This window comes from Pelodiscus sinensis, chromosome 4 (genome assembly GCF_049634645.1).
Source record: "Pelodiscus sinensis isolate JC-2024 chromosome 4, ASM4963464v1, whole genome shotgun sequence".
Classification (NCBI taxonomy): Eukaryota; Metazoa; Chordata; order Testudines; family Trionychidae; genus Pelodiscus; species Pelodiscus sinensis.
In genome coordinates, this window is record NC_134714.1 from 55,954,539 (window position 1) to 55,978,809 (window position 24,271).

General features: G+C 37.8%; 1 protein-coding gene across 5 annotated transcripts in view; it reads right to left on the reverse strand.

The window, feature by feature from the left end:
* Positions 1-24,271, reverse strand: part of DPH6 (diphthamine biosynthesis 6) — a 358,530-nt gene that overhangs the window by 209,205 nt on the left and 125,054 nt on the right. For all 5 annotated transcript variants that reach the window (XM_075927016.1, XM_075927014.1, XM_075927013.1 and 2 more), the window contains 2 exons: positions 15,108-15,202; positions 10,383-10,470 (listed from right to left, as the gene is read on the reverse strand). In XM_075927016.1, coding sequence (XP_075783131.1) covers positions 10,383-10,470; positions 15,108-15,202 — 183 coding nt within the window. The remainder of the gene's footprint in view (positions 1-10,382; positions 10,471-15,107; positions 15,203-24,271) is intronic.

Here is a 24,271-nt window from a genome sequence, read left to right on the forward strand (position 1 = left end):
CTGATTGTGGTATGGTTTTAGGCATAAGTGACCATTTATAATTAAATTCAGTTGGTCTGGGTGGCAAGAGAAACTGAAAAGTTTCGGGGACAGTCTGTGACTCTTGTTACAGAATTTCAGAAGCACACTCTAGTTACTGGCTTGATAAAAGCTAATTATAGAACACACCAACAGTTTTGGGTGTTTGCCCTTTTTTTTTTTACAGTCTGCCCTAAGGTATGCCCTCATGGTTGTGGGCAATTCCAAGCAGCACGACAGAAGATAAATAATGTGCTCTCTAAGCTTTTAAGATAAATTAGTGTACACTGAAAAGAACTTCCACTTCATTTGTAAGAAAAATTTTGAAAGCTTACCTATAGCCAGTCAGTTATGTTTTTATGATGTGAAGAAAAAAATGGGTATGCTGAGGGAAAGGACATGAAATTCACAAGTGGCAGATTCTCCAAATGGAGGGCCAAATAGGAAATAAGTACACTGCATTCCAGGGATATAAATTGGATTTTCCTGTTTTCCATTCCCTTACACCTGCCATTGATTGTCTGAATCCAAGCTGACGAAGTCTCATGGATTAGGCAATGTTTTAAAAGCACAGTGTGCAAATAAAGCTTTTTTTCCCAGCATTTTCAAAGTATTATTGAAAATGAAACATGATCAAAAGGAGATTAGCCAAAAATGTCATGCTCTAAGAAACTAGACAGAAATGCTTTATTTTAGATGTAGTTAAATCTCACATGTAGGATTGTACTTCTTTAATACATAAGGCACGACAACTTTGCTCAGACACATTTCCTAGCATTTACAAATATTTTAAAGTAATCCTCAAACTGACTCACTAGAAAGACTGACTAGTACTTTTACACAGTCATAAAAGTATTAGAACATGTCTGCATTTGAATACAACCTTTCTACTGAGGGTGGGTACATACATAGTTTACAGAGGTAGACTGGTTGGTTTACTGGCCAGCATGCCACCTTTCAAGTAAAAACACAGTAGACAAACTTACCACTTTCTATTAGAGGCTGATAAATAATCACCCACCTTTCTTCTTTCTACTGCCTACTATGGGAAGAATTGTTCCCACATTATTCTTTCTTCCAGCTCTGGGTGACAATCATCTTAAGAGATAGCAGATACTACTATAAATTGTGTTACTGGATGCAGGTAAACAATCCTGCTCAACTGGTGCAGACACACTGGAACTGAGGGAACAAAATATTCATTTTACAATCAATTGTCTAGGATCTGCACAAGTTATGACTTTAGACTTAAAATTTGAGTATCACCTATTTTATTCAATTCTTTCATTCATATTACTGTAGACATAGAAAAATTAAGATTTATACTTCAGCTGTGATTCTCAACCTGAGAGGCTATCAGAATCCCATGCTGTTGTGGCAATAAGCAGGTCCAATTTCCAAATTCAACTAGGTCAGGCCTTCGTGAGCTCAATCTAGTCCGCCAAACCACCGGATCACGCCTGTGGATTTGCGAAGTGTCTCCCCTACAACATCCTAATACTGGTAAGTAGACTTAGAGACCTTTCTCTTCCCTCATAGCCTAACATTTTCTCCACTTCATTTCATTGGGCAATTTTTTCTGTGTTTGAACATAAAAACAAGAATTGCTTATGAAATCAGCCGATAAAATTAGGAGACAAATAAAGGTGGTTGGAAGATGTTATAAAAAGGATGTGACTTAAAGTTTCAGATAATGAGAGTCATCAGGATTAGAGAAAACTGTTGAACACAAAATGGCATGATTCTCTTTTTTCCAGTGGTACATGTCATTAGGTTTTGTCCCTTGTTATTCATTAGACACTATAACTTAATAAGGTAATTGCCCTTTCACCTGACATTTTAGCATGCTTTCAGCATGCAAAGGCATTTCTAGGCTGGTTTACACTAGCATTATGCCCTTTTTACTCATGATTTAAGATAGAGTACAGAGAGATTCAGCAATTTGTCCAAGGTCTGATACACAAAACCAGTATCTTCCTCCAACCAGATAGCACAAAACTCTTTAGGTTTCAAGGACCTTTTTTCCTGTAAGTGAATTTGGGTGCTTGTGGAAGACATCCTCTTCACAGTTTTTGAGGCTGAAATCCTCTGTTGTCACAGAATTTGTCCAGCACTGGCAACAACCCTACAAGATTCCCCATAGTGCTCCATATGCCTGAGTCCTAATCTGGAGAGACCATTGCTAGAAGTGAAAGCAAACTTCAGTTTACATTCAATCCTTGGCTTATTATAAACAAGGACACCAACTGGTGCTATTTATCATGTTATCTTTTGTAATATGGACATGTTCCTACTAGGAATGTGACAAACATCATCACTATTTCACAGTAACAATTTTAGCTCTCTACCACCTGGATCAAATTCAAACTAGGGATGTCATTGTGTAGACAACTACACAATTAACTGATAAGCCTAGGCTTATTGATTAATCTTGTTGACTACACGCATCCCTCCTCCCCCGCTGCCTTTGTATCAGTGGTAGTAAGGGGGGAGGGGAGTGTGAACAGGTGGCCGGGAAGAGCTAACTTAAAAACCAGCTGTGACAGATTGGGCCGGGTCTGGGTACCACTGAGGGCATCAGTTCAGGGTGAGTTGCTCAAAACCAGGGCTACTTACAGCTCTCGACTGGAGACCTTTCCCAAATAGGCCACAAACCAGTCCCACAGAGTACTTCAGCTGCCAATCTGGCCAGCAGGAAGCCTTATGAGCAAAACCCCTCAGGTACCCCAGCTTTCCCTGTGCCACAGTCACCCCCGGACCTTACACAGGTTATAAAACCCGATCTCACCATTTCCGAACAGATCCTCCAAAGAATCAGCCACAGTCCCAGGCCAATTTACAATTTAAATCATACCCACAAAATCACGCTGGGCCAATCCTTTATAATCTAACATCTAAAGGTTTATTAATAAAAGAAAGAAAAGGTAGAGAGTAAGACTGTTAAAGAAAATACATTACATACATCAATAGCCAAATTCTTGATGCAGGCTCTTAGCAGACATGTTATAAACTGCTAGTTCACAAGTCTCCGGTGTACATCCTGTGTCAGGAAGGGTCAGCAATCCTTACCAGTTCTCTGTCCCCAGCAAGGATGCACCTGGAATCAGGAGCAAGATTGAAAACCAGATGGAGATGACCCCATGGATTTTTTATATTCCTGGTGTCTCCAAAATTGGAGCTGGTCACATGATCTAGTGACCTGTTTGTGTTTCACATGCAAGTAGCCATGAGCAAGTCTACCCATGGGTGCAACAGTGATCTGTCTGTTCACTTTAAAATCCAATAACGTGACACCAGCTAGCTCCATATTAGTACTAGATATCCCTGCCCCGCTCTCCCACCCTCCCCCCATGTTGCTGCCTCTGATAAAGAGGCAGCAGTGCCGAGGGAAGGCTGAAGTCAATACGTGCAGGGAGCCAACTTTCAAGTCAGCTCCTGCATGTATTGGCTCCTTCAGAGCCACGTGACCCACCTTATTGCCTCCTACAGAGCCTCCTTAAGAACCAGATTCCCTCAGCATCAGCTCCACACACACCCTACTCCTCTGCCACCCACGCTGCTGCCTCTATCGGAGGAGGAGCCTCTGTCTGCCATGAGCCTGTGCCTGCCATGGACAGAGGCTGTTCGCGGCAGCCTTCCCTATCCCCAACCCCAGCGCTGCTGCCTCCATCTGTAGGGAGCTGGGACCCAGGGTGGCAGGCAGCCAGTCTGTGCGGGGAGCTGGTTTTTAAACTGGCTCCCCTTGCAGACCAGCTCCCACCTGGCACCCCATGCTGCTGCCTCTGATACAGAGGCATCAACAGGGGTGGCTGGGCACTTCCCAGGAGTTGGGTCAGGAGTGCACTGGCTGCCAGCCCTGCCCTTGGGGACTATCAAATAGTCATGTAATGGCTAAAATTTCATGCAGTTACAGAACTATTCAGTTATACAATATCAAATATCCCTAATTCAAACCAAGCATCTGATTTCACATGGGCAAACTACAAGGCAAAAAATAAACTTGATCCCACTGAAGTCAGGGTACATCTACACTTGCTCCCTAGTTTGAGCTAGGGATGCAAATGTAGCTGACTGAAATTGCTAATAAAGCGCGGGATATTTAAAACCCTGCTTTATTAGCACTTTCGGTTGGCTTCATTTTCATCCTTAGCTCAAACTAGGGAGCAAGTGTAGTCGTATCCTCAATGACAAAACTTAAGTTGGACTCCAATGGACTCAAGATTTCATATGTGCATATGATAGGATGTTCATATCAATAGCAAGCACAGCAAATGTTAATCAAGTGAAAAGCTTTTTCACACTTTAGCTGTACAAAACCAAGCTCTTCTAGGAGAGGTAAAATATTGATGAAGCTAGATTTCTATGTGATATACAACACAATGGTGACCTTGTTTTTTCTGATGAAGTAAATGAGGCCTCCATGGACTATCAAAATGAAGGTTCTATTAATAGCGATATTATTTTTAGTTGTTTATAATAACCAAAGGAAAAAGCTTATTTGATCTGTTGATATCCAATGTTTTTATAAACCTTTAATAAAAAATATTATGAAAATGGTCTTTGTAGCCTTTTTTATATCATTGGCAATGAAAGAAAAGAGGGCGGGGAAAAAGCTTTTCAATTATTATGCAAAAATACATCTTGAAGTTGCACAGTAATGTATTAAACAAGAACAATGAATAAAATGTTATTCTCCCTCAGGCACATAGGCTCATTGTGCTGCCAGAAACAATCTAAAACAAATTTCCACCCAGTCTTTGTAGTTAAACATGAAGAAATTTATTTGAAGAAAATGCACTACAGAAAGGCAGAGAGAGCAGAGACTTCCATTATTGTTCTAAGAAACACTAGCCAAAATGATTATAAAACAGTCAATTCAAAGAATGTAAAATTAATGCCTACGAAATATAACTAAGAGAAGGGTCTTTTTAAACACAGAGATATTATTTCAGCTGTGAGATATGCTTGACAAAACTAATATTGTGATTTATATTAGAGCTAAATATCTTTTAGTGTTTGGAAATATTATACAGCCTATTAATGCATTCTCCAAACAGATTAAATAAATGGCTATTTTTACATATTTTTCATAAATTACAAATATTTTTTCTCATTCTTTTAATAACCTCTTGAAACTAAAATCAATGTGTCTACTGAAGTATATTTTTCCCACTGTGTATACACAGTGGCTGTGTCTAGACTGGCATGATTTTCCGGAAATGCTTTTAATGGAAAAGTTTTCCGTTAAAAGCATTTTCGGAAAAGAGCGTCTAGATTGGCACGGACACTTTTCTGCAAAAGCACTTTTTGCGGAAAAGCGTCCGTGCCTATCTAGACGTGCTTTTCTGCAAAAAAGCCCCGATCGCCATTTTTGCAATCGGGGCTTTTTTGCGGAAAACAAATCTGAGCTGTCTACACTGGCCCTTTTACACAAAAGTTTTGCGCAAAAGGACTTTTGCCTGAACGGGAGCAGCATACTATTTCCGCAAGAAGCACTGATTTCTTACAGTAGGAAGCCAGTACTTTTGCAGAAATTCAAGCGGCCAGTGTAGACAGCTGGCAAGTTTTTCCAGAAAAGCGGCTGATTTTCTGGAAAAACTGGCCAGTCTAGACACAGTCAGTGATTTGTTGTGGTAAGGTAGCTCTCCAGGGCAGAATTACTGACCGATTTAAAAAAAATCATGGGTTTTGTAAACTTATAATGGGGGAAAAAAGGTACAGTACCATATGAGTTATCAATGGTAATCCATCTTGACAGTGTCACTTAAACATTATGTGGTTAAAATATGCTAAGTTAGTAACATGTTATGCTCTTGAAATATTGACCCCCTCTTCATGGTAACAACTTATTGAAAACTTAGCTTATATACCAGTGGTCCCCAACGCGGTGCCTGCGGGCGCCATAGCGCCCACCAGGGCATTCGTGTGCGCCCGCCGACAACCAGGGCCGGCCCCGCCTCCGGCGCATGGGAGGCGCCGGCCCCAGGCACGCGACACGCACTGGCGCTGAGTGTGCGGTGCTTGGGCGGCCCCAGGCCAGGGGCACATGCGGGCGCTCGGGTGCGCGGTGCTCGAGCGGCACCGGTGCCGGCCCCAGGCGCGTGGCTCGGGCGGCAGCGCCAGCCCCGGGCCCATGGCACAAGGCGCTCAGGCGGCCCCAGCCCCGGCCCTAGGGCACACGTCGGCGCTGGGTGCAAGGGCATCCCACTCCCCTGGCGTGCCACCGGACGCGAAGCCTTGCCCCCGGGCACCCGGCGCGTGAGTGGCCCCCACCTCCCGGGCGCTCAGCGCATGAGTGGCCCCACCTCCTGGGCGCCCGGAGCCTCTAAAGGTTGGGGACCACTGTAATATACCATAACATAAAAAAAATTAATCTCAGCCAAAAAATTCTAATACCTTTTCTCAGGAAACCAACTCTAGAATATGTTGGTGTTTACCAAAATCCAGGCATGTTTCTATAAACCCTAGCTTTTTAAGAATGTGACAGCTTTGTCTACAACAACTTTGAAATATGATTTGCTATAAACTGCTTGAAACTGTGAGGTTTTAACAAAATCTGAAACATCTACATAAGAAGGGGAAAAGAGCTCTGAATAGATAAAAGTAAAATCTTGATTCTTATATAAAATGTAATGCATTTTAATATGATTTTTTGCCTGATTTATGTAAAGCTTTGTGTTTTTCATTTTCCCTAACCTGTCACACTATAGTGATGTATGATGCGTTTTAGCATCAAGTTTGCCATGAGCAATAAAGTCAGTGCCCCCAAAGAAATATGAATATATTTCCACCACTCCCCCACCACCAGAGTTTTCTATTATTTAGCTTATTTGGTTTCACTTCACATAGCTGGTTGACATCATTTTCACAAAGTCTCTGATACAAATATTTTAAGATTTTATATTTAAAAAATCTCAAAGAAGAAATGGATGGGATGAAACAGGGAGTACTCACCATAGTTGCAAAGCTAGGAATGAGGTCATTTGGGAAGAAAACAGGGGCACATTTTACCCCTTTGAGAGTCAGAATGCAAAAATGGAAACAGTATTGCTTATTGATAAAAATATACAAACTATTTCTCCTAAATAAAGATTATTGATACCCTATGCATACTTGGAATGTTCAAAAGTCACCAGATGAAAAACAAACACTGATGCATTCAGTAGTGATCCCTGTATATGAAGTTGTTTTACAGATTTTCAGATTGTAAAAATAAATAGAAAAGTAAACTACAATCAGCTGTAATACCAGAAATCCCTCTATTCGCCCTCAAGGAATACCAGAAAGGTTTCAAGCACAGCAAAAATATCAACTGGAATTCTCCCTCTGCAAAACAGTCTTCTAGGCACATCTTAAAAAAAGAAATACTTTCATACCTGACACAAAACCCATCAAGAAAATCTTGTATAAATCTATTATTATATAATTATTTAGCATTATTTAGTAAGTGTTCGTGAGTTTAATGTTGTGAAATAAAGTTGGTAAAAAAGGTTCTACTCTGATGTTTATTGGCCGCCCTTTACAAAAGTCTCATCATGCTGCAGAAACATGTCAATATGTTCTCTATCATTCAGAAATACTGCACAACCAAATTTAAGAATACTCTGAGGGTATAGAAGTCTGTAAATGAAATGTTAGCGTTTACAAACATGCAGAAGGAAAAAAGATTCATTGTATGTGTATAATAATCAAGAGAAATGGAATGATAAAATGTACTCACAAAAAGGAAGAAAACAATGTAGTCTTTCAACCTCATTAACAATGCTGCAGTCATGTAATATTCTACATGAATCTGTTAGCACAGATACATCTCTATCATTACCATAAATTAGTGCATATAACCCGCACACGAGTATTACCCACACCTGTGTATAATCCGCGGTTTTCCCTGATTGAGTAAAAAAAGTCTTGTATATCCCACGCACTTGTATAACCCACAAGAGATGAAACATGAGTAATGTTAATCCAAAGCACCTGTAATCAAGTGTTAATGAGCTGCAGCCGATAACGCCAAGCACTAAGTAGGCTATAACGCTTTTTGCTGGTATATAACCCCTTTTAACCACACTGCTTTTCCATTCATTTATTCCTTCAGTGGTTTTAACTTGTATTTTAAACTTTTTAAACCTTTTAAACATGCCTAAGCACAAGTCCTACACAGCCGATTTTAAATCACATGTAGTGGCATTTGCAAAGGACAATGGAAACAGAGCCACAGGGAGAAAATACTCTGTGAAGGAAAAGTCTGTTCAGGAGTGGAGAAAGGAAGAAACAGAGCTTGAAAAATTACACCCGAGAAAAGAGTGCAATGCGGACAGAAAGTTAAGTGGCCAAACCTGGAAGAAAACTTGTTGAAGTGGGTTCGTACACAGAGAGAGAGCAATCGTGCAGTGTCAACGGTAGCCATACAACTCAAGGCTCAACTCATGGCCATGGAACAGAAAATCTATGATTTTAAGGGGGGCTCGGGAAATAGGGTGTACAAATTTATGCGGAGAAACAATTTGTCAGTTCGTGCATGGACATCTGCTGGCCAATGGCTTCCCGACGAATGGGAAAAGAAAATGGATGATTTTAAAACTTTTGTACATAAAGAAATTCACCAGCTGGGCTTGAAACCAAGCAACATTTTTAACATGGATGAGGTGCCCATGTCATTTGATATTCCTGCTATGTGGTCTGTTGCAGAAACTGAAACTAAAACAGTATGTGTGGCAACTACCGGTCATAGTGCACCTGTTTTTCTGTAGTGTTGGCATGCTCAGCAAATGGTGATAAATTAAAACCTATGGTGATTTTTAAGAGGGTAACGATGCCTAGAGAGAAACTGCCGGCTGGCGTTTGTGGTGTTTGTAACAGAAAGGGCTGGATGAATACTGATGTAATGAAGATGTGGACAGACAGCTGCTTTCGAGGATGAAAAGTTTTTTTTTTAAATTCCTAAATCTCTGCTACTTTTAGATTTCTTGGCCGCCCACAAAGAAACTTCAGTCCAGAAACTTTTAAACTCCGTGGGTGCACATATCGCCATAATTCCAGGTAAGCTGACCGGCAAGTTGCAGCCACTTGATGTGACTGTGAACCACCCATTCAAGTGTTTCATCAGAGAGGAATGGGACAATTAGATGAGAAATGGGGAACACACATTTTGGCTGCTTGGGACAGAGTAAAATCGGCTACTATTCGCAAAGGGTTCCGCAAATGTGAAATTCTTCCCAACATTGACTCTTCAAACTCTGATTCCGAGGACGACAGCGATTCTGATTCTGCACCACAGACCTCAACTGTCATCAAGGTTGACCTAGCCTTGGCTATGGATTTTATGGATGTTTTTAAAGACAGTAACTTTGACAAGAGTTTTGATGGTTTTGAGAACTCAGATGCTGAGGAGGATTGCTGCTGATACTGATTCTAGAGATCAGAGTGAATGAGAATTCGAAGACGGCTTTTTTTTTAATTGTTTTTATTCTTTTACTAGTTGCACAGTAGACTAATGAATTTTAATGTATTTTAATGAATTTTAATGTAACTGCCTCTATTATTAAATTAAAATATGCTGCTTTTCTCAAGTAAGAGTCAGTACTTCCTGTACTTTCAGTAAAAAAACCCTGTATTACACGCGGACGAGGATAGCCCGGAGGGGGGGAGGTTATATTCACTAAAGTACGGTACCATTACGAGGGCCCTTACTCCTATAATGCACATTCTCCTGGAATTAGAAGTTAAAAACAAACTGAAATCTAATATTTATTAAGCTCTCTATCCAGTTCGGCTGGATATCTCTCTCCTAATATGATAGCATCTCCTCTGTAATATACTTATTTTGGTTAATTGACTGGAATAAGATTATGTGGGGATTGATGCTTCACTTCTCACACTTAGAATTATTACTAGCTTGGGTTGTCTACCTAATGTGAAAAGAAGGTCTGGTAGATGCAATTCGTCTATTGGGATCAACAGGTCTCTACAACATCCACTTTTCACCAAAAATAGCAATAAGAAAGTTAACCTGACAGCAACTCAATGCTGTTTATAGGATTTGCTGATACAGAAATATCAGTTGTATTCTACAGTGTCGGTAGCTGCGCTTCAATGGTTGCACATGTGCTTGGCTGAACAGTGTCTGCTAACTGCCTGGAGATTTCATGATGAAAAATGTTAGACAAATTCCATTCATTCATTTGACACAGATGAGAATCTGTGTTGGATCTTTGATAGCAAATCCTGAAAACCAGGTTTTACTACAGAGGAATAGAAACATTTGGATGAAATCTAAATTGTGAAAAGCAACACAAAAAGGAAGCAGTCTATATTTCTTCACCGTCTATTAAAAAAGAACAAAAGATTTAGAAAGGTGTACTTGCCTTATCCTCCAAGTGTAATTGTAAAAAGCGAAGGTAAGCCACAGGTGCAAATGCATCAGCTGAATGGACAACTACTTTGGATGAATCCCTAAAATATAGAATCATAAACACTTTATTTCAATGCAGGGTTTCATGGACAGGGTATGACCATTGTTCCTAACATGGTTTAACAACTGCTTCTCAAGAATTTTGTTACTATTTTGTTTAAAACTGATTAAGAGAAACTTTTTTGTCATACATTTTCTTTTAATATAAAGAAATCTCAGCATACTCCAGTAATTTGCATTTTATTTTGTTGTCATAAATTCAGAAAACATTAAACAATGGGGTTTTAGCTTCATCATCCTTTTCAACTATAAAATGTATTTACCATAAATGCAATCTATGTCCATACATGTGCAATCTATGTTTAAACTTTCAAAGCAGTGTAACCTGGAGTAAGTGTCAATGGAAATCAATCTCGATGTATATGAGTATAAATGACACGATGACTGAGTTCCAATGATTCAACAGCAAGTCAATCCTTTGTTAGTCAAGAGAACCACTGAGTTTTTAACTTCATCAGCATTTTAAATCTTGGGATGACTTCATTAACCATTGAATCATTCTCCGGGAATAAATTTTTACAAAATTAGCACTATAATATTTGTACCGTTGAGATATCTGAGTGTTCTATTTAACTGAATTACATCTTATGTTGAAGAATTACTAAGACACAATTTCCTGATGCTAAATGCACAAATGGGAATTGTGTAAACTTCAGATATGATGACTCAAATATTTAGTTTTCATTTTCACGGTCATAATCTGTCAACCCCCAAATCATAAGAGGCAATATGTACTGCATCCCTTGCAATAATTTAGCAATGTAATTAAGATAGCTAAGGAAAAATACAATATCAAAAGATGAAATACAAAATAAATCTCAGAAAGTGTAAGAGAATGCATACAAAACTATAAGGATATTTTTGTACTCAGTGAAGCTACTGGACCACAGATTGTTCATCTGGAATTGTTATATTGTAACTAGTCTTGGCATTTTCACTGAGGAAGTGTAAATACAGATAGTCTACTTTGTATGCTAAAACTCTTCAAGATGTAATTTATTTATAGAGTAAGTAAAAGATATCCAATGGTCAAAAGATACAATTAAGTTACAATTAAAGGGAGGACATAGGCATCAGCTGGAGAAACCAGTGCTTATAGTAATAACACAACTAACAAGTGTTCTTTTTGCAAATAATCCCTAGAACTGTTTGGCTCAGATCTTCAGCTGGTCTAAATCAGCATAACTGTATCAATTTCTAAAAGGTGACCTTGCTGTTATCAGGCCAACATTCAGTACAGGTAGCACTACCAGGAGCAAGCAGATTTAATTGGAAAATTCACTGGTGAATTTTACAGCTGCTCTGTTCCCAAAGGTTCACGATTTTGATATGACGTTTGTCTCATACAGTTGGAAAACACTGAAGAATGGTAATGGGCAAAAAGTGACTGCAAAAAGGTATCTTTTTATAGAAGACGCCTACTTTGCTCCACATTCAGACTTTCATTTTCTACTTCACGAACTAAAGTACGTTTTTACTACCAATACTTCAAAAAATATACCTGGCTCTGAAAAAATCGATATCAACATTGTGAGAGATAGGGGTGATATATGTGTTAAGACATCAACAGAATTACTAACTCTAAGTCCTACTGGTATTGCTACATTGGAAAATAATCCACCTTGTCATTCAGAACCCAGGTTCGATTTGTAGGGCTGGAAGTTTGAAAACCTCATATTAATTGATAATTGAAGATATTTTATATTATGTTTCTGAGAGAGAATATACGTGGACCACAAAATTCCATTTTTACATAATGATTTTTCAGAGGTGAAGCAATCTTTAAATAAGGGGCTTTCCTACATGAATAATTAGTTCACTTCATGCTGCAACAGTACTTCACACTAGCCTGCCTTGGTCCAACTATCGAAGTGCTGATGATGCCCATTAACAATTTGTGAGTATGCTTTGATATAGTTCTCTTTGAAATGAAACTAGCTCAAAGTAATCTAGTTGTTCATGGAGACAAGCCCTAAGACACAGTACTAAATACAAATTCATAGGTGCAGGGATTCAGATCCAACCAAACAGGAAACTCTTTCAAGTATTTGGTCAGAGTTTAATGACTTTCTTAAAGAATTCAGTATCATTTTCCTTTATAAACATTGTTTAGAATTGATCATTAAAAACTCAAATGATAATATAATGCCACTTGATAGCTTTAGTGAATGAATGATAATGTATTTTTTAATCAGGATCACTGTGAAATGATAATATGTGGCTTGGTAATACATAGTGATTAAATGAAGGCAATAAAATATTCCTGTATGAAAACAAATAATTATCTTAGTCATTCATTGTGAATTCTGTTCTCATGCAAAGTAGGAACTGGAAATGGATGAAAAACTGTCTTTGGAAACTGATGCTCACTATGAATAAAAACATACAATATGAGGTAGACTGTAAGAATTTAACAGGATCTCCTGATGATATTCTTGATAGATGTCTCATCTGAAGAAGTGGATTTTACCCTCAAAAGCTCATGATTTTATCTATCTATCTATCTATCTATCTATCTATCTATCTATCTATCTATCTATCTATCTATCTATCTATCTATCTATCTTGATAGACAGACAGACAGACAGACAGAATCATGACTTTTACTAACGTTCCTCCTTTCTCTCCTAAATCTTATGTATCTTTAAACTTGCACCTCTTCAAATGTCTAATTCAATTAACTCAGCAAGTTTCCTCTTAAATTCTCTTCTGACATGGGAGTTGACATGAGAAATTTCAACAGTAAGAGTTATTTTCAAAAGGAGTTTAGTGGGGGAAGGGTAGGGATAAAACTATTGTCATAAGTGAAGACGAGTCACAGAGCCTTGACTAGACTTACATCATTCTGTAATAAACCAAGCATTACTATTGGAAATTTTCTCTTATCCGCAAATCTAACACCTTGCTTTTCTATTCAGAGAGAAACTTGAGGAAATCCATTTCGTAAGACATTACAAGTACGATAAAAACATCATCCAGGAAAAATACTACTCAGGAGTCTATTTAATATAATATAAGAGCTAGATTTTCTCTTTCCATATTTTGTAGGGAAGACTCATCTTCATTGGTTTCTGCTGGGATCTACATTTCATGCAGCCAAAGCTTTTTTTAGGGTGAAGAATTGGAGTAGTTTATTATGCAGGATTTTTAGAGGTACTTGTATAATTTCATCTAAGCTTCAAAATTTTACTGAGGTGAAATATATTTCAACTATGGCAACCTAATCCCCTAGAACCTACACCACCATAGTGAGTGGAATAGCCTAACAGTCTCTAGAGTACCTATAAAAATAGCCACGGTCCTCTAAGAAAGCAATACAAGATTCACAGGTTCATAGATACTAAAGCCAGAATGGACTGTTATGATCATCTAGTCTGACTTTCTATATAACATAGGCCAAAGAATCGCCCACCTCAAAATTTCCTAGAGCATATCTTTTAAAGAATCAACCCAATCCTGATCTTAAAATTCCCAATCATAGAGAAGGCACTGTGGCTGCCATAAATTGTTCTAATAGTTAATTCTCATTGTTAACATTTCTGATTCCTTGTTGCCCATCTGAATTTGTCTAGCTTCAACTTTCAGCCATTAGATCTTGTTATAACTGTGTCTACTTGAGAGAAGAAACCATTATAAAATATTTTCCCCATGTAGGTACTTACAGACTATAAGCAAGTCACTCCTTAGAATTCTCTTTGTTAAGCTAAATAGATGGCGCTCCTTGAGTCTAACACTATAAGCACACTTTCTAATCCTTCAAAAATTCTTGTGGTTATTCGGTGAATTTTCTCCAATTCTTGTGGTTATTCGGTGAATTTTATCCACCCTTAATTGCAAATTATTGCTAGGAGATATAAAAGAATGAGCCTGTTGAATACAACACTTAATGTTGTATGTGCCATAATGCTGACCTTCCATGAGTTGATATATCTGAAATGGCATGTGAGTGACATTCCATTATTAGATAATGCTTACTTGGATAAGAATAGGAACAGTCAAAACATCACTCTAAAAATATGCAGTCTAAGCTATAGTACGTGGAGAAACTTGAATCAAGATAGAAATTTCCCATACCCCTCTAAAGAGATTTTAACAATTTTTGGCAAAGAAATAAGGTACTCATGGTAAACTGGATGGATTCAAGCAAAGTTTACATTCAAAAATGTGCACTTAGTGACTGATGGAAAATGTTTAGCATTATCATTCTAAGTCACTAAAGTTGAAAAAAGGAGAAAAAAAGACACAGAGTTAATGGAACCCACAGGCTACTGATGTGGCAGTTTATCAAATGTAGCTGTAATGAAAGATAAATATTACAGGCAATTCGCACTTCATGAAAGGATAAAAGTGTCAGTGTGTAGGTACCAGTTTTACTGCAGGCCATAATCAGCAAGTAAACGAAAGTGCAAATGTCTAAAAAGTTTATAGCCTTCTATGAAGGCCTCGTCTTGTCAGGCATTGATTTAAGTTTTCAGAGGACTTTGCCAGTGTTAAACAAAGTGACTGTTTGTGAACTTAGAGGACATGTTCTACTCCTGCCAACAAATGTTGCCTCGAGCTAAATGTTAATATGTTCCCATCACTTAAATTTAAGGAAGGGAAAGAAACAGTTCCTTACACAACTATTTTCTTCTTAAACAGAGGACAGTCCAAAGTGAATGTTTCATATTCCCCACCTTCTCCACAAACATGAACTTCATACTTCTTAGAAAGCTGAGACAAAAGGAAAAAAACAGGTTGTTAGAACAAGTACTGCTCTTGCACATAATATTTTTGAAATTCAAAAAACAATTCTGCCACAGTTTTCCATCTCTACAGTATTTACACTTCACCATCCAGATAAAAAAATTTCAATAACTGCACCACAGTAGAAATAGAAATATGCTGAAATAAGATTCTTTTAGTAAACTGGCTAGAAAATACAATAACCTTTACAATTACTCCTCTATCTCATTATGCACAGTCTGGGAAATATCTTATGTTGTAATCTTCGACCAGAAGCTACTGAATTCAACAAACATATTATATTATATTATTATTATTATAGCACAAGGTTTTTAAAATTGTGCTATGACTATTTTTTGGCACAGACTCTTTCCTAAATCTTCAAGTAAGATAGTCAATCCTGGCCCCACTGAAATTAATTGCAAAACTTCTGATTTCAATCTGGGACTTCCCTCATAAAGAGGAAGAAACATTAGCCATTTTATTTTGGTTACATCCCTGAAAATTTTCCATACTTTTCTTGTACTTTTTGCATATACCTGATGGGTAAGCAAGAAACATTAAAATAAACACAACAGGTGCTAAAGAATATAATTTGTCTGTTTTAATCATCTTAACCCCCCAAATTAACAGTTCCTCATTTGAGGCCTGATCTAAAGTTTAGCTAAAGTAGGAGCATAGGACTGAGTTCTTGAACAGCACATTCTAATTCTGTTTTAACAACAGCACAATGGTAAGTGGTAACCATGCATGCACTATAGGAATTTAATTATGCTAAGAGCAGATATTAAATCCATGAGACTGCAAAATGCTAAATGAACACAAGTACAAAGCTGTTCTAGACTCATGATTTATGAGTTATAATTCTACTTTAAAGTGGTTATCGTTCTTTTTAAGAGTCTTATAAATAGTGTTACTTTTGCACTTATATTATCCTTTAAGAGCTCATTGTATCAGGGCAGAAATTTAGGGCAGGATTGAGGGCCTTTTCCATTGAAATGACTGTAAACTGGTCTAAAACGCTGCAGTGTAGTACACAGCAATAAGCCACAAGGCTAATAAGGTTGACCAGACCAGAAGATGTGTGAAGTATCTGGAATGGAAAGTATTGGCAAATAGCCACCCTCCCCCCCCCAAATCATATATGTTGCTTGAATTTTTCAGAGACAATAGGGTACACTTTTCTGACTTGGGACTTAATAATATATTTTGACTAGTGTAAGGGAGGGAACTGTTAACTACAAACTAGGAGGTGTTATTTCCCAACTTGTGTACACATACTCTTGCTAGCTTTTATGGAGGTAGCACAAGTATAAATAGCAGTGTAGATGCGGTAGCACTGCTAGTGACAGAGGAAGCCTGGCTATGCTGTGTTGAGTATAAACCTTCCCAAAACCACTGGGTATGAAATGGGATCATAGTGAACCACAAGCTAAATACAAGACAACAGTGTGACACCACTGCAAAAAAAAAAATTAAAATTAAAAAAGAAAAAGAAAAACAAAATGTGATTCTGGGATGCATTAACAGGAGTGTTGTAAACAGGACATGAGAAGCAATTCTTCCACTCTACTCTGATTAGGCCTCAACTGGAGTATTGTGTCCAGTTCTGGGTACCACATTTCAGGAAAGATGTGGAGAAATTAGAGAGGATCCAAAGAAGAGCAACAAAAATGATTAAAGGTCTAGAAAACGTGACCTATGAGGAACGACTGAAAGAAGTGGGTTTGTTTAGTATTGAAAAGAGAAGACTGAGGTATGACATAATAACAGCTTTCCAGTATCTAAAAGGGTGTTATAAAGAGGAGGGAGAAAAATTTGTTCTCCTTGACCTCTGATGACAGGACAAGAAACAATAGGCTTAAATTGCAGCCAGGGAGGATTGGGTTGGACATTAAGAAAAACTTCCTGTCAGGGTGGTTAAGCTCTGGAATAAATTGCCTGGAGAGGTTGAAGAATTTCCATTATTGGAAATATTTAAGATCAGGTTAGGCAGACATCTGCCAGGGATGATAAATGGTGCTTACTGCTTGGTCCTGCAGGGGACTGGACTTGATGATCTCTTGAGATCTCTTCCAATTTTAGTATTCTATAATTCTATCTCCTAAAGATGGTGAGGAATGGAGGTGCGACTCCTAATGTCCATTAACATGAGAAGACAGACCCTTTCCCCCAATCCCTTAACCTTCAAAATGAAGCGCAGGAAGTAGATTGCCAGTAATGGAACAGGGCATGCTATGGTGGCGGGCGGGGAGGGGGAGGGACTGACAATAGCTCTTCATGAGAGGGAAATGATTAAGAAAGAAATCATGACCTGCGTAGTACAGATTAAACTGTATAGTTCCCAGATGGGTTAAATTAATAATGTTGTTGCCTAATTAAACCACATCACCTATAGTGTCTCTGTCTTTGTGTGTGCCGAAGACAATGGGGGAATGTAACCTGGAAAGCAGTAACTCTGAAATGGATTTAGGTGTCATGAGTGACAAGCAACTCCACATGAACCATCAATGCAACAATGTGACTATATATATATATATATATATATATAAAATTTTTATATAAACAGGGAAGTAGTGCATAGGAGTAAGGAGGCTTTCTTGGCCCTTTCTCAAAGCAGGGGTTCAATTTTTCCTTATATACTGCATTGGATAGACCAACACTAGAATACTGTGTACAGTTCTACTACTTACATTTGGAAAAAGAGCCACAACAATGATTCAAGGGCTGGAGAAAATACATCACAGTGGGAGAGTTAAACTGCTAAATCTTTTTATCTTATAAAAAAAATGGCAAGATACTTGTTTACAATGTACAGGTAAGTTTGTGGGAAGCAAATAGCAAATAGCAATAGAATCTTTAATCTGGTGGGAAAAAAATAAGTGGTTGGAGACTGAAGCCCGACAAATTCAAATAAATTAGGCACAACATTTTTTATAACAGTAAGGGTGATTTATCATTTAAACAAAGTACCAAAAGAATAGATGAAGTGACCACGCTTTCAAATCAAGACGAGATCTCTCTTTGGAAGATAAGCATTAGTAAAACAGAAATCAATGGGTTCATTATGGCTGTGTCTAGACTGGCCAGTTTTTCTGGAAAATCAGCAGCTTTTCCGGAAAAACTTGCCAGCTGTCTACACTGGCTGCTTGAATTTCCACAAAAGCACTGACGATCTCATGTAAGATTGTCAGTGTTCTTGCGGAAATACTATGCTGCTCCCATTTGGGCAAAAGTCCTTTTGCGCAAAAGGACCAGTGTAGACAGCTCAGATTTGTTTTCCACAAAAAAGCCCCGATCGCGAAAATGGCCGATCGTGCCAATCTAGATGCTCTGTTCTAAAATGCTTTTCACGGAAAACTTTTCCGTGAAAAGCATTTCCGGAAAATCATGCCAGTCTAGACGTAGCCAATAAGTGTAACTAAATAAAATGAATGGCCAGTGATAGACAGGATATCCGACAAGATTATACAAGAGCCCCTCTGGCCTTAAAATTTATTCAATTTAATTATTATTTTTTGTTGCTGATTTGACTCTTTATGACTTCAATAGCATGAATCACTATAACCTATGCATCTAATGTTGGAGGTGTTGAGCATCCTCAGCTCATGATACAGCAATGGTCTGTATCTGTCTCTAATCAAAGTCAGATAAAAAAAATGACTCCCTCATCTATTTTTTTTCCAGGTTAAAATTAATGCAACATTACTTTATAAGCATTTTAGTTTACAGATATATTTTATACTTTTACATTAGGGGATTTATCTTTACAATTCTACTAGAGGATTTCAGGTAATGGATATGTTTGATATGTTACATTAAAAGTGCACTAGTATTCCTCACTATGGAGTGTTAGTTAAGCTTTCAGTTTTCTTTAATAAGCATTTTTTCTAAAATATTTTTAACAGATCTGTATGACTTGAGACATCACCTTAGCATAAAAAACACCATGGAGTCTGAACACAGACATAAAAATGAAAGTAGTACGAAGAACTTAATCCTTTTACAGCATCAGAGATCACATTTTGAATCATAGCTCTTTGACACTGAATAAGAACCTGGAAAATGTTAAATACCATTTTGCTTGCATTGTCTTCAACCTTTTTTTTTTCTGAAAAATATCTAATAGATCAGATAAACATGGTATCTGTCATAAAATTATGTGTTTACTCATTTTGTGATGGAAAATTCAAATCTCTTTTTAAATAAAGATAAAATTATCTTTTTAACACTAATATTATCATTTCCTTCCTAAAGAAAAAATATTTCCTTGTCTAAAAGTAACTAACCATACATTTAATCAAGCTTTCATTTTCAAAAATTATACTCCTGCCATATAAGACAATTTCACCTGTCAAAAAGTACAGCAAAGCTTTTATAGGGAGAAATCTATCAAAAGTATTTAATGTTGATACAATAAGAATGGACAACTTATAAAATAGTTAGTCAAAACCTTTTATTCTTCTTCCTGCCAAGAACTTCTGCTATAATGAAAACTAAACAAAGCTACTGAAAAATAAAACAGACACAGGTTTGCATGTCTCATAAAACAAAACAAAACTATCAAACGTGTGTATTTTTGAGGAACAAAGAAGTCTGATTTTTATTCCAGGTGTATTCTAGCTAAAAATATTTCAGAGTGAGAATGAGGAATGAATGTTTACTGTATACGTTATTTCCAAACTTTATATTTTTGCTTTTAAGCCTTGAGTGTCATGAGTTCTTCCTGGAAAACAATATCAAACACTTCAAAGCTGAGGATCTAAATTTGTTGGAAAATCCCATCTTTAATGCCACTGGACTTAGGATCCTATTTGATCCTGAGCATTCTAAACTCCCAGTGAAGCCACCAGTAACTGAGGATACTTAAAAAACAATGAGTAGTCTTGAGGCACCATAGAATCATGAGCCTTCTTAGCACCCCAAAGGATCAAGTTCTCATGTGCCTGTTTATAAATATAAACAGCTGAGCAATATTTTTCAAGCTGCCATCAGAGAGACAGGAACCAGTTTTCAAATACTTTAAAATACTAACATATTTTACAGGCTTGTATCATCTTGTTTTGCAAGCTAGATCTAATATGCATAATACATGTAACAACTCAGTTAACTTTTAAGGCCACACCTAAATTTCATGAGAGGGGGATTTTGCCTGCCAGTTGTAAACAACCTCACCTCTCCCTGAATTTACAAATTACACTACTTAAGAAAAGTGGATATCCAGTCCAATCTAAACCTAAAATATCAGAGTATCATAAAAATAACTTTGACGCTATATGAAATCCAGCATCAAAGAAAACACAAATAAATCTTTCGTTTACATGTACGAAAGTGAAGCACATGTACTTGATACAACACAGCTTCCTGCTATTCTGTGACCGTCAGAATGAAAGCAGAGTTTACCACATAATTTTAGTAGTCAGAGATGGGGAAGGCCTAGTCAATTATTGAAAACACCCTGTTAAAATGGAAAAATTTTACACCTCGCAATCAGGAAACATCAGGTATTAAGTCTCCTATAAACTTCATCTTCACCAAAAGGCCAATAATGAACTTCTGGTACAACCATTGAAACAACCGTTTCTAATTATCAAGGAAAAATACTGTACAAATATTACTGCTGCATGCATTTCATTTTGATGATTAAAAAGGTCTACTCAGATTAAGTACAACCAATGGATATTTGTATAGCCTCCCAATATAGCCTCTAATATAGCAAGGATTGGGTATCTTTGATACCAGGGAACTAATTAGACAAGAGTGCATAACAACTACCCCCACTTAACATAATTTTTCAACACCTACATACATAAAAAAAATCAAGAACTTTCCCTGTCACAATGAAAGAATATAATTATTTTACTGAGCTGGTAAAAATGACCCATGGCCCTACTGAACTTGTAATATTATGGAAATTGCAATATTAGGCTTTTGCCATAATTTTAACAGCAGGAGTGTTGGCCACCACTGGGCTGAGAGTGGAACTGCAAACAATAAAGTCTGTTACTACTTTCCTGCAATTTTCCATGGTTTGTTGACAACTAAGACACAAGTTTTGACAAGTATCAGAGAGGTAGCCGTGTTAGTCTGAATCTGCAAAAGTGACAAGGAGTTCTGTGGCGCCTTATAGACTAACAAATTTACTGAAGCATAAGCTTTTGTGGGCAAACACACTCACTTCATCAGATGTATATAGTGGAAATTCCAGAGGCAGGTATAAATATACGGGCATAAGACTTGTACTCTTTTCTTATGCCTGTATATTTATACCTGCCTCTGGAATTTTCACTACATGCATCTGATGAAGTGCGTCTTTGCCCACGAAAGCTTATGCTCCAATAAAAAAGTTTTTGACAATCATCCTGTGATTCAAATAGGGCATACACTATATTATATATTTTAGAAATTTGCATTTGTCCATCTGTCAGTCAGTTTGTTCAAAAACTCCTACTAAACTGTAAGAGCTAGGACCACCAAATTTGATAATCCTCACATAAGAACATAATGGATGGGCAACACAATGGCAAATTAAATTTAATGTTGATAAATGTAAAGTATACTCATTGGAATACATAATTCCAACTACATATACAATATGATGGGGACTAATTTGCCTACAACTACTCAAGAGACAGATCTTGTAGTCATTGTGGCTAGTTCCTTGAAAACCTCCACTCAGTGTGCAGCAGCAGTGAAAAAGCAAATAGAATGTTAGGAGTAATTAAAAAAAGGGATAGAGAATAAGAAAAATATCTTATTGCCTCTATATAAAACCATGGTACGCCCACTTCTTGAATACTGCGTACAGATGTGGTCACCTCATCTCAAAAAAGATATATTGGCATTGGGAAAGGTTCAGAAAAGGACAACAAAAATAATTAGGGATTTGGAATGGGTCCCATGTGAGGAGAGATTAAAAAGACTTGAACTTTTCAGCTTAGAAAAGAGGAGACTAAGGGGGAATATAATAGAGGTCTATAAAATCATGACTGGTATGGAAAAAGTGAATAAGGAAAAATTATTTACTTATCCCCACAATATAAGAACTAAGGGTCACCAAATGAAATTAATGAGCAGCAGGTTTAAAACAAACAAAAGGAAGTTTTTCTTTACTCCGCGCACAGTCAATCTGTGGAACTCCTTGCCAGAAGATGTGGTGAAGGCTAGAACTTTAACAGGGTTAAAAAAAGAGCTAGATAGATTCATGGAGGTTAGGTCCATCAATGGCTATTAGCCAGGATAGGTAGGAAAGGTATCCCTAGCTTCTGTTTCTCTGGAAGTTGGAGACAGGGAAGGGATCACATGAGGATTACCTGATGTGATCCCTCCCTCTGGGGCATCTGGTATTGGCCACTCTCGGCTGAAAGGATACTGGGCTAGATGGACCTTTGGTCTGACCCAGCATGGCCATTCTTATGCTCATTGGGCCAGCAGGGGGGAGGGGTAGAGAGAGGGACATCTATCTACTGTATATTTCAGAAAGTTTGTGTGCCCATTTGTCTGTGTGTCTGTCTGTCCCCCAGCTGGAGGACATGCACCCTACTCCAGTTGTGCCTGCTGCAGCTACAGCAGCCATGGAGAGGCGCTTCTCACCTGGCCCCTGTGAAAACAGGCTCTTTTCTGGCCAGGCCTCGTGCGCATAGCCTTCCTAGCCCAAGTTTACCTTTCCCTCAAACCAAAAATCCTGCACTATGTGACTTAGGATCAGTAAAACCAGGAATAAAACACCAGGCAGGTAAGGGTCATACAAAGTTCGCGCCACTCAAGGGCCATCTCCTTCCCCCTCAGCCTGTCACTAGGCAGACTGAATCTGTCAAGCCTATCACAACTAGGCACGGGAAAGCTCTTGCTCTCTCTATAAAACAGCTACCCCTCCTGCATGCAGTTGAGGGTTCCCGAACATTTGGAAGGCAGAACACGAGCCAGGTTCTGAGGTCTGATCACCCGAGGACGCCCTCCCGCTCATCGAATCTACCAAATCTTTTGCAGAGCGTAACGAATAACGAATATGCTGTTGTCTCTGTTGTCTCTTGTATGTCTGATAATTGTAAGTATTGCTGTGTAAAGTTAGTTAAAGGTTTGATAAATAATAGTGTTAAGAGTAAGTTAGTTAGAAGTTTGTTAAATAGTACAGTTAGGAGTTTAGATAGATGTTAGACCTTATGAGTAAAAATGTAAATATAACTGATAAAAATCCCTGGGCTGTTATTGTTAATTACTTAGACTTAGAGAAACCCCTGAGCATTTTCCTCTATTGTATTGCAGTTTGTTTATTGTTACTGTTAATAATTATCTGGCACCCACGCATGTAAAAAGTTGATAAATAAAAAGTTATAGTTAAAAGCATTTTAATAAAAGTTAAAAATATTCAATACAAGGCTGCCTGTTCTGCATCATTCTGGGGCAGGCCACATTCTCGAACCTTCCATTTTACCTTCCACAGCCCCAAGCTGCTTCTGTCAGAGTGGGCTGGGGTTGTCTTCTCTCCCCGGTCAGCCTGCATCCCCACCCCTACCCCACAGCAATGATTTAAATGATGAAAAACAAAACTAATTTGAGTTAAGGACCCAAGCAATGCTGGCTAAATCCTCTAGTAAAATATAAGCCACAGAAGAATGTCATTCCAATCATAACCTTCATCTCCAGGATATCAGACAGAAAAAACCCCTATAAAATTAACTGAAAGTTTGTTCCTCTCAACAGATCTCTAGCTAATGTCCATTTTACAGTTAACATGGTATGAGAAATCTCCTGACATTTAATATAAAAGGGAAATCAATTTCTATACCATGCACTTGGTTTAATTTAAACATATAAATTAAAGCTATAAGAAGTAGCTGAAAATCAGATGACAACATGTTTTTCCAAACTGAAATGATCTGGAAATCAGTGACACACTTGTTCAAAAATGTAAGACAGTTACTTTATTTGCTAGCAAACTGTAGATATCCAAACATCTAATTAAATTACTCAGGAAGAGACAATCTTTACTTGTCCAGTCTACACAGAAATTGGTTCAACAAAGCCACAACTAGAATCTTCTAACTACTCTACATA